General features: G+C 40.9%; 1 protein-coding gene across 1 annotated transcript; it reads right to left on the bottom strand.

Annotated features, from left to right (window-relative positions):
- Positions 1–5,262: 5,262 nt before the first annotated feature.
- LOC135113374 (putative nuclease HARBI1) lies at positions 5,263–8,483 on the bottom strand. The gene is made up of 5 exons (XM_064028630.1): positions 8,351–8,483; positions 6,572–7,006; positions 6,251–6,416; positions 5,731–6,023; positions 5,263–5,270 (listed from the first exon to the last, which is right to left on the bottom strand). Exons 1-5 carry the CDS (start codon positions 8,481–8,483, stop codon positions 5,263–5,265), a joined length of 1,035 nt encoding a protein of 344 aa, XP_063884700.1.
- Positions 8,484–12,402: the final 3,919 nt, after the last annotated feature.

Raw genomic sequence — 12,402 nt, 5'->3', positions numbered from 1 at the left:
TCAAGCGGTCCTAGGCTTTCTTGAGCTGCTGCTCGGACAGTACAGGCCCAAGGTTATGAGAATTAAACTGTCGTCACCTTGGCCCAGGCCTCCGTCTTAGGCAGAACGGTATTCCCGTCAGTCCTCCGGTCCTAAACGTTTTTTTTTTTATTTTTTTTCCGATTTTCGATGAGGTGGATTAAGAGATTTCCCTCAGGAACAGAGATGGCGGTTGCTCTGACAAGTTTCCCCATCCCCATCTTTGAAATCTGTAAAAAAAAAAAAAAGTGGAGAATGGTTAACATTAATTTATTGTGCCCTTCACTTCTTCATATTGTAATAGATTTGATAAGTTTACTGAGTTACATATTAAACCTAACTGACTCCCGCCTGGACCCCTACTTTAAGGACACTAATCAAAATTTGCATTACTTAACTTAACCTGACATTACTTAACCTCACCTATCCAGGGGGAGCCTTAATTAAAGACGGGAGCACTTCTTCACCTAATATTTACGTTATAGGTATATCTAAGAGAATATATATGAAAAATGGAAAAGAATAAACCAGTAATAAGGCCGAGAGAGGACTCTAGAAAATTGTCCTAATTTTACTGCATATCTTCCCCTTACAAGCCGAAGTTTGTCATAATATACCTTATAAGCGCCAATAAACTAAGAATATAGGATAATCTTAGGAATAAATTGGCGTAAATAAGCATGGTATGACATTCTTAACACAGGCACTTTGCCATCGTCAATTTAAAGAATACAAATGTAGACAGTTTTTTTTATATTACGCATACATGTTACCTTTGTTATGAAAGTACTAGCAAAGTACGAAAAGCTAAAGAAATGTGGTCGTCTTATCATTAATGAAATTGTCATGGTAAGAGAATGTACAAACAGGTTTATTGCCACACTCTAGTATAAGGAAACTGGACAACAAAGCGGCCTTTTTTATGACACACATAAATTGATTCTGTTATTAAACTGATGAAAAATATCAGTAAACTAGAAAAGTGGGCTTTCCTGATCTAAAAATGAGGTGATAATTATTGACAAGCTAATGGCATCAGGGAAGAGAAAGGCGAAAACACGGGGTGGCGGTTCCCTCACAGGGATCCCGTCCCGGGCCGCGTGACGGCATCTCTCGCACTTCAGACCAGTTTAACGGTACCAGTTTTATGACGACAAAATCTCTCGTGCGATTCCGTGCGGAGAAATCGTTTAACAGTAAGGCCCTTTAGGGTGTATTTACTCAAGGAAGAAATAATAATGTTTTTTTTTTTTTTTTACCACATTCTTAGAGGCAGATGTGAAAACATATTTTTTGATGGTATCAGTAGTAATTTCTAGTTATTTTGGTAATAAAGCATGCTGTTAAAATATTAGTCATAACATATTTTCAATGATAAACTAAGACTGTTATATATTATCTTACATATTATTATATTATTTTATTATAATATAAAATGTGAAAAATATATTTTCATGCCAAGTTTATAAGGAAAATTCATGACTTTGCATATGCTTTCATATAAATATATTGATAAAATACATTGATGTGATTCAATAAATTTGCACATGTCCACTTGAGTTTTAGTTAATATAATTTCTTTACTTTGCAATAACTATGCAACCATTGTGACCCTTGATAACAATAAAATATAGGCAAATACATTTTACAGTGGCCTGGGCCAAGTGACTGTCAACAGTCAAGCATGGTTTACCGGGAGCCGGGAAGAGTACCTTTAGTAGTCATATCAGGTGCACATGATAGACTGTAGATTTATAGAAATAAGAAAAAAAATCGTTCATCAGTAAAAGTATCTTATATTTTATTGTACTTTCAAACTGCTATAGTTTTGTTTAGATATAACACCGATTTCAATGAGTGCCCGGTAGAGGATTAAGGCATCATTATAAATAATTAGTTAGAGCTGTCAGAAAGTTATTGAAGAAGGCTAAAAACAATTAGAAATTAAAGGTAGCTTACCAGGCGAAGATTGACCCCAAGAAATTGTAACAGGTATATGGAACGATGAATAGAGAAATAATGGATCAACTCAAGGCAGGTGATGGGGAATTAATTCTGGGGAAAAGATGATTGAAATTATGAACGAGTTTTTAACTTTTTAACAGTTTTCTCACAGGAAAACATAGAGGAAATTGCGGATAGTGAACAGATTTTTAGAGCAAAAGAGAATGAAAAGCCAATAAATATTTCCATAACTAAGGAAATAATGGAACAGGAGATAGATTGTCTCAAAAATTTACGTCATCAGGACCAGAGAAAATACATCCCAGAGAAATAAAAGAATGCAAAGAGGTTATCAGTGAACCACTACTTTTTATTTTAAGGAAATTGTTAGACTCAGGAGACGTACCGATAATGTAGAGGCAAGGGAATGTAGTAACCGTCTTTAAGACAGGAGATAAAACCTTAATGTCTAATTATAAACCTGTCATGGCTTCACGAAGGGAAGGTCTTGCCTTACGAACTTGTTGAGTTTTTACAGTAAAGTTTACGAGGCGGCAGATAATGTAGATAGTTAAGAAATCTTATAACTGGACTTTAGTAAAGCGTTTGATAAGGTACCACATCAGAAGCTCCTGAGAAAGGTTAGGGCACACGAGATAGATGTGAAAGTGTTAGGCTGGATAAGGTCGTGGTTAGGCGAAAGGCAACAAATATATAGTAAACGATTATAAATCCAGTGCGGTAAAGTAATTAGTGGGGTGTTAAAAAGGATAAATTTAAGGCCCATTGTTGTTTTTAATATATATATATATATATATATATATATATATATATATATATATATATATATATATATATATATATATATATATATATATATATATATATATATATATATATATATATATATAAGCAAAAACAGCTTCTATGAAGTTAGGTGTTCTGAGACAACTCCGCCAGTTTTTCTCACCCCCCCAGCTGCTAACTATATACAAAGGCCTTATCCGTCCATGTATGGAGTATGCTTCACATGTCTGGGGGGTTCCACTCATACTGCTCTTCTAGACAGGATGAAATTAAAAGCTTTACGTCTCATCAACTCCTCTCCTCTAACTGACTGTCTTCAGCCTCTCTCTCACCGCCGCAATGTTGCATCTCTAGCTGTCTTCTACCGCTGTTTTGTATACACAAAACTTTTTTGTTAGCCTTACCAATCTCTGCTAGCTAACAGAAAATCACTAAAAGTAATGCACCAATGCTTAACTAGCAAATGTTAGCTAGTAAACAGTTGTTTGTCAAGTCCCGCTAAACAATGCTGAAGTTAGCAGCTTATGAACATGTAAATGGGTATATTATTAAAAATTGCACACATAAAACAGTGTTATTAATGCAGTTGTTAAAAATTTATTAATATAGTATCATGATAGCACATAAATAGCGTATGTATGTTTTTTTTTAGGAGTACTTATTAACCAACGACAGATATTTTTGGACGAAAGCACATCGCACCGTATGTTTGTAAACAGTGTACAGGCGGCTGCATCACAGACAAATCTTCCTACAGAAGACTCAACAACTACTTCAGAGGATATAGACATGGAAGAAGAACCACAGAAAAAGAAAAGGAAGCCAAACTGGTAACAAGAGGAAACACTCCTCTTGGTCAACGTGATTATGGAGAAAAAAAAAAATTATAAATGGGTGATTTAAACCAAGTTTAAGCCACAAGGACAAGAGGGAGGCATGGCAAAGCATAACTGATGCCATTAATGGAACAAATCCACTGACTAAGCGGATTGTAGAAGTTGAAACCAAATGGTTTTCTGTCCTCTCAAAATCGAGGAAGAAAATTTCGGCAATAAAGGCTGAATATAACCAATCAGGTAAGATTAACTTATTACTGTATACTCTTCTGTTTTAAGAAGTTAACATAAGCGAAATAGCTTTCACGTTATTCCTATTGCTTATTCACCTCAATCAACTTGTCACAATTACTTTTATTAAGGTAGAAGTTCAGCATTTGAGTGTTTGTTCTCACAGTATTAATAACATGCATATCATTTAACAAAGATGTGTTGCAAGTACTGTAGCAGTCAAATTCAGCGCAAACTTAGTCATACATACAAATTATATTGTACTGTAATGTGTAGTGATATTGTATATTTGCAGCTTTACAGTACTGTGCTAAAATATGATTAACTATTCTTGAAGGTCCTAGTGGCCCCCAAGCTCCTCCACTTGACCCAGTAGACATGAAAGTTGAGGAATTATTAGGGGAGAAGAATGCAACTGTGATAGGTGTGATTCAGAATGATCTCGGCTTTCATATGTTGAGGTAAGATTCTTGCAATTTTTTTGTCCTGTGTACTGTATTGGACTTTCTATTGCGTAATGTACCACAATTTTAGCCTAACATTTGCATTGATATAATTTTATCAGATAGTTCATACTTCAGCAAGGCATTTTTACATACTGTACTGTAGTTGATATGCACTTTTCTCCTTGTGAGATTAAATTAGTTGCATGTTTTTAACTGTGGTAAATTTATGCAGTGGTTTTAGGAAGCTGCAGACTCAGCAACGGCAGGAAGACACTGAGGAGTTGGGAGAAGAACCACCCCAGCAACAGGTAGAGGATGATAGTGAACTCCCTCAGCTTCATTGGCAAAGTGTCCAAGTCCAGCCCCAACCACAACAATCATTGCACAAGGCCCAGCACTTAGAACTCTTGGAGGATGGGTCCTTTATAGAATGCACCATAAATGAACCTGAAACCTCTAAGGCCCAACCAAGCATATCAACACCAAAACTAAGAAAATGTTCAAGTGTCAGTGATGAGTATGAACAATACAAAGCTGAAAAAACACAAATTGAAACTTGAAAAGGAAAAGGAAAAAAATTGAAAAAAAGGAAAGTAAAATTGTTAGCATTGAAGGGAAACATTGAACTTAAACAGAAGTTAATGATGGCTGAAATTGAATATTACCAGTCTTTGACAGCAAAAAAATATGAAAAATTAATAAGTCAATTGTATAGGCTTCATTTTTGGTACAGTAGAAATTTATGCTGAGGAAATAAAAATATATTATTTTATTTATTAAGATTTTACAGTATATTGCAGTATTATTAACAAGATTGAATCTCATGAAGATTGTCCACCCCAGGGTACCCAACTGAAAATTGTCCACCTCAGCTGCTCTCGGCATCCAACACCAAAGTTTAGGTTAGGTTAGGTTAGGGAATGGTCGGGTCAGCTGAACATTGTCTACCCTCAGTCTCGCTCTCATGAAGATTGTCCACCCTAACATGCTTGGGGTGGACAATTTTCATGAGATCCACAAGATTATATACTGTAGCATGTATGCAAAGGAAAAAAAATACAAATTATATTATTTTACAAACTGTATTTGTTTCAATTCATTTTATCTTTCACTTTTGACTATAAGTGGAAAAAAAACTTGTTAGTAGAGAGAGAGCACTGCAACAGCAATCACACCTTCACGATACCTCACTCAGCCACTGGTCTGCTGCAATATAAATTAATGTACAAAAATTTAGTAGTTTAGAAAATAAGACTGGCACCAATCACAAATATTCATGCACAGTACTGCATCTCTGAGCAAGGGTAATTAAGTACAGTACTGTACTGTACTGTATTTAAACATTTATTAATTTAGTGAACATATATTGTAATGTATACAGTATACTGTATTGTACAGTATACAGTACAGTACATTCAGAAAAGTTGATAAGGATAAATAGCACATACCTGAAATGAAGATTGGCAATATAATCTCGAAATGGATGTCCGTTACGGCCAGCTGGTCGTCTTCTTCATCTGCACCTACGTCCCCTTCAGCTGCATCGTGGAACAGTTCATCTTCCTCGTTGATAGGCACTGGAATGTTAAACTGCTTGCACATGTTGTGGAGCTGAGCACAGACATAGACAATTTTGCATGTCTTCTCTGGGGACAATCGTACTTCACCATGAAGTACATGGAACTGTCGCTTGAGCTGGCCAATCCCCCTCTCTACCACACAACGTGTCCTCTTGTGTGCTCTGCAAGAATTGTTAACCATCATAAGGTGAGGTATTGCAGTATATACAGTAGCATCTATAAGCTGCATAGTGTTGAAGAGGAAATCTGTACTGAAGAGGAATTCTATACTGTATTGGTATTTTGGTTGTTATCACATTAAGTAATGACTACTACCTAGACTGGAGAGGACAATACCTCTTTAAAATAAACTTTACTATATAGCATAAGAAACATGATTTTAACTTACGTGTTATAGTTTGTTTGAACACCAGCTAGAGGGTTTAGATAAGGCGTCAGCAACCACTCCTTGCAAGGATAACCACTGTCTCCTAGAAGGTAGCATCCAGCTGGGGCATAATTTTGTTCAAAAAGTGCCTTCAAGCCAGACTCGTCCAATATCCTGGCATCATGTACTGAGCCAGGCCACCGTGCCAAAACATCAAGTATCCTGTACTTGGCATCGAATACGATTTGCACGTTGATGCTGTGGTATCGTTTTCTATTTACATATAAATGTTCATCGACACTGGGAGCCACAATTCTAATGTGTGTGTGCCATCTATGGTACCCACAACACCGGGAAACCTATAGTCTTCCATGAACTCTACTTGTTTCACTTGCACTTCTTGGCGAGTCAATGGGAATTTTACAAATTGAGTTACAATGTCTGGTTCTGACAGTGCATCAAGTGTCTGAGTAATGACACGGCTGATTGTTGCTTGTGAGGTCCCAAAGTCGTCACTGCTGCACTGCTGCATTTTACCCGTGGCCAAATATCTTAGGGTAATTGCCACCTTTGTCTCAGGACTCAGTGGTTGATTCCGTTCTGTACGGGATTGAAGTTTGTCCCTCACTAAATCAGCCACTGTTATTATACCAGCACGATTCATCCTGAAGCGTTTGATGAGTTCGTCGTCATTGTACTTGTTGAATACGTCCAGTTGCTGTCGATACACTCGCTGTCGTCTTTGAAGTTGTTGTTGTTGCTCCGCCATCTTCTCTACTAAGAGGAATTTGTTAAGAGCTTAATAGTCCTCCACAGCACTTTTACCTTAACAGTACTTTTAAGGCCCTAACAAGTTTTCTGTATCCACTGTTAGTGCTTAACAGCTAAATGTTAGCCTTAACTGGAATTTGTTACCCTTAACAGCTATTTGTTAGCGCTAACAAGTTTTGTGTATACGGGCTCTGATCTTGCTAACTGCATGCTTCCCCTCCTTCCGCGGCCTCGCTGCACAAGACTTTCTTCTTTCTCTCACCCCTATTCTGTCCACCTCTCTAACGCAAGAGTTAACCAGTATTCTCAATCATTCATCCCTTTCTCTGGTAAACTCTGGAACTCCCTGTCTGCTTCTGTATTTCCACCTTCTTATGACTTGAATTCCTTCAAGAGGGAGGTTTCAAGACACCTATCCATCAATTTTTGACCACTGCCTTGACCCTTTTATGGGACTGGCATTTCAGTGGGCATTTTTTTTATAAGATTTTGTTGCCCTTGGCCAGTGTCCTTCCTACATAAAAAAAAAAAAAAAAAAATATATATATATATATATATATATATATATATATATATATATATATATATATATATATATATATATATATATATATATATATATATATATATAATATTATGAGGACACAAGCACACTCTCCGAGCTCAGTTTGGGCACACAGTCACTTAGCAAAGTGTACAAACACCACACACCAGTCCTGAGGGCAAACAACGGCAGAGGCAGATAGGGAGCGCACAGTAGGTCTTATGGCTACTAAATCTCCCCAACGGCAGTCTGACAGCATCTCTCTCTCTGGTCTAGCGGCAACTGCATCCCACGCAACTCTCCCGCCAATACTTGGCTGTTTACTCGCCCTGTCATACTCTCCACACACACTCATAAACTCTCACAATAACACTACATGATTCATTTACAAAAGAAACACATGATAATAAACATAGGTTATTTACAATAATATCAGCCTTCCGGCCACCTATGCAACTATGGCCTCATTAATGTGCGGTTACCTCGCCCACACACTAACTCAAACAACAAAAATAAAAATTTAAATGAAAATATAAAAGAAACAAGAAAAAAAACAACAAACTAAAGAAAACAAAAGGGACAAATTTTATATTTATATTATGCAATTTAAAAGCCAGTGAGACATTTCTCGACTGGCGTTTTAGTTGAATTTTATTTTCTTATTTTCTCTCTACGTCTTTACTCTCACTCACATCTCTACCGTTATAACTGCGGCAATGTTGTGCAGCGAGACCTGTATCTCTAGTGTCTAATGTCTAGTGTCGTAGTGTCACTACGACAATCATTGTCACCATCACAATCACTACCAGTGTCACTATCACTGTCGGTATCAAAATCAATATCATTATCATTGTCACCATCGGTAGCACTGTCATTCTTCTCACTCCAGCTGTACACAACATCACCCGGGTGTCCCCACAGGCGATCCACATTAACCATCTAACCCTCTTTTTCTCAGGCATGTCAAGGCGGTAAATGATAGCTGATACTGTCTCCGCAAACTTGCACGGGCCTTCCCAGCTTCATTGGAGCTTCGGCGACCGACCAGGCTTGCGTTGTGGATAGTAGAGCCATACCAGGCCGCCGGGGTTGTACTCCGCGTTCCTGGTCTTTTCTTGGTACTGCCGCCACATGGCCTGGCCTGCTGTCCTGAGATGCCGGCTCGCACGATGACGCGTCTCCTCCAGTCGCTGCTGCAGAGCCCTGACATAAGCGGTGTGGATGCCTGGCAGGTTTGCCCTAGGCTGCCGGCCTGTGGCAAATCTCCTGGCCAAACATCAATCGTGCTGGCGAGAATCCAATGAACTTGTGTTCAGCAGAGCAATAAGCCATCAAAATGGACGGGCCCCAGGCATCCCAGTCGTGCTGGTCCTAGCTGCTATACTTGGCCAGCTGATGGAAGATGGTGGCATTAGACCTGTCCATCTCGTCGCTCTGAGGGCGTGGTACGAGTCTTGTGAATCCCCAGGAGCCGGCAACACTCACGGAAAACTCAGGACTCAAACTCAATTCCTTGGTTCGAGCGCAGTTCCTCGGGTACACCGAACCTGGTGAAAACTTAAACTGGGCCACTGTTTCTGCCTCGTAATTAGGTAGCACGCACACCACTGGCCACTTAGTAAAATAATTCATGGCCACACAGTTACTTGTTGGCTCTCTCCGTACATGGAAAAGGGCCAGCGATGTCTACAGCCATGCGCTCAATGGGTGCTCAGGCCTGGTACGGCTGCAAGGAGGTACGAGTTCTGTGTTCGGATCCTTTCTACGCTGCGCGGCACGTCTTGCGCTATTCCTGGATATCTCGCCTCAGTCCCATCCAGTAGGCTCGTTGTCGCAACTTCTCCAGGATGCGCTTCACTCCTATGTGGCCACTGTCTCTACCTCATGCATCCCTCTAAGCTGCTCCTCTCGCCGAAATGCGGGAACCACGACCAGCCGGTGTGCCTCACCTGTCTTAACGTGTACCTAGCATCGCTGTAACATTCTTTCCCGCAGACTCAGCGCTTCCCACTGATCCACTGAAGTGACTAGACACTTAGTGGCGGGGTTCTCAGGGGACACAGCTTCCTTGGGTGGCCTCTCACTGACGGCTTCAAGCCACCTGATCAATGGGGACAAGTCTGGGTTTTTCGCGCTGATCTTGTTTCCACTTTTCCACCTCTGCTGCGTTGAGCCACCGTAAGGTTACTGCACTTCACTTCTGGCTCACGGCGAGAGCAATGAAAACACTCTGGTGCCCAGGGGCGACAACTGAGGCTGTCAGCATTGTTGTGGATGCGGCCATGGCGATGCTCCATCACGTAGTTACATTGCTCGAGCTTCCCAATCCACTTGGCCAGCTGTCTTTCAGGCTCCTTCAATGTTTTCAACCATCGTTGAGCAGCGTGGTCTATACATGAAGCATGACCCATACAGGTAGTGGTGGAAGTGAGCAAGCCCCTTCATTACAGCAGCCAACTCCTTGCGTGTAAAACAATAATTTTGTCAGGCTTGCTAAACTTCGTGCTGTAATATGCCATCACATACTCCTTTCCGTCGCGGAGCTGAGGCAGGACGGCTCCCAAGCCCTCCTGGCTTGCGTCAGTGTCGAGGATACATGGGAGTTCAGGATCAGGATATGGCAACATTGGCATCTGTACAAAGGCTTGCTTCAGCGCCGTGAAAGCTTGCTAGCAGTCCTCGTCCCACACGCAATGCGCTCCTTTCCTGGTCAGGCTGTGAAGAGAGGCGGCGACGGTAGCAAATCCTGGCACAAAGCGCATGTAGTAAATATACAGGCCCAGGAAACTCAGCATCTCTGATACATTCCCGGGCACTGGGCAGCCCTCCATTGCTGTTACGTTGAACGGGTCAGTCTTTACTCCTTGCCGACCGATCAAGTGTCCAAGGAATGACATCTAAATCTTGAACAGTGTTTACTTTTTCGGGCTGACTTTCGGGCCAGCAGTTCTCAATCGACGTAACACCTCGGTCAGCCGTGCCAGCTACTCTTCGAAGGTGTTTCTAAACACTAACACGTCGTCGAGATATACTAATGCTGCCTTAAACTGCATGACTTCCAACACACGCTCCATTAACCGCTTAAAACAACCAGGGGAATTACACATCCCAAACGGCATAACATTGAAATACCACAGTCCCCAACCTAAGGAGATGGCTGTTATCTCCTTATCTTCTGGCGCCATCTCAACTTGGCTTTAAATCCAGGTTTGAGAACCAATGAACTCCACTGAGCGCGTCTACAGTGTCATCAGTTCTGGGCAACGGGTAAGCATCGGTGACGGTGACGACATTCAGAACCCGGTAATCTACACAAAATCTCTTGCTTCCATCTTTCTTGTCATCATCACCATGAAGTGTTGGAGCGCTCTATCACTCCTGCTGCTGCCATTTCTTGGACTGTCTGCTGCATTTCTTCCCGATTTGTTGGAGGAACTCGACGAGGTGCCTACTTAACAGGAGGACTGTCACAAATATAAATGTGATGCTGAACCAGCGAAGTGCGCCCCAAATCCGTTTCCGCTGCTAAACACACCAGCGTAGTGGGCGAGCAACTTCCTCACTTTATATGCCTGGTCAGCCATCAACTGTTTCGTGGTTCACTCCACTAAATCCTCCAAATACTCTGGCAAGTCCTCTTTCTTACGGTCAGGGGCCGTATTAACTATAGAGGTTTGACTCAGACAAACTCTTAAATTTAGAGTTGTGCTAAACTTCCCAAGTTGTGCTTAGTCTAGGTCTTAAATTCAAGACAGGTCTGGAGTCTGCTTAACTCTAAGAGTTACGCTAAGACTAAATTAACTAAACAAAGATGGCCGAGCCTGAGCCCGCCACCTCGCTAAGAATTATCAGCCCCTTAAGGGCGTTTTCGATAATTTGAGTGACTCTGAACTATTGGACATACATAGAATAACACTGCAGGAGAGTTACTTGTGACATATTTGGCGGGAGATGCCTTGGAGAATCCCATAGGAAGTGATGCACTGACGCAAGTAATAAAAGTAATAATTAGAGAGTTATTTAGCCAATGGGAAATGCAGCTCTGCAGCAATGATGACCTTGGACCTTCATGTGTTATGTTGTTGGAGTGTCTCATTTACCTTCTTAGTAATAGAGCCCCATGCAGCTTTTTTGTACCGCTGAATGAGTGAAGCCCTTCAGGCTACATCTTTACTCATATACTGACTGGATGAGGAAGGAAAGTCTCACCATCGGTTCAACTGGATTTCCTCTATTGGATTTTTCAGCCTTAGGTGTCATCATCTCCATACTAAAGAGAAGAGACAGGAAAGGAGGCGCTGCTGAGTGGGAGTGGCAGGACAACGCTAGCTCAAAGAAGTAAACACTGACCTTGCGCGGGATCTAATTTGCTTATTAATAAACACAAATTTATGCGCTTATATCCTTACAAAATCGATGACAAATTATCATTTTTTTGTTATTTAATTACCAAAAAAAAAAGTAAAAAGATTGCACTATTAACTCAAAACTGAGAAATATATGATTTTACTATTGCTCTTTCGCCATTTCATACTGGGTTTAATAGTTCGTCTCGGCACTAAGCAGAAGGCTGAGACGAACTCTGAGAATCTTTGTTAATACGGCCCCCGATTCCTCCTTTGCCTCCTTCTTTACTCCCATTTCATGTGGTGCTGAGGCAGCGGTGGCCAGCGTCAGTGGTAACAAAATCAATGTGCACCAACTTCTTGCGGAACCGAGAGGACCAGGCCTGCCCGCTCCCTTCAGTCACTGGTTCGTCTCGTGTGAGTCGCTGGCATGTGGCTGCATATGACTTACGGCCCTTGGGAGTGTACTCCAGGATTCAGGGGTATCCTTATGACCATTCACTGACATCCTT

Source organism: Scylla paramamosain, chromosome 25 (genome assembly GCF_035594125.1).
Source record: "Scylla paramamosain isolate STU-SP2022 chromosome 25, ASM3559412v1, whole genome shotgun sequence".
In the NCBI taxonomy this organism is placed as follows: domain Eukaryota; kingdom Metazoa; phylum Arthropoda; class Malacostraca; order Decapoda; family Portunidae; genus Scylla; species Scylla paramamosain.
Note: the sequence above shows the minus strand (reverse complement) of the source record. Positions and strands in the feature narration are given on the sequence as shown.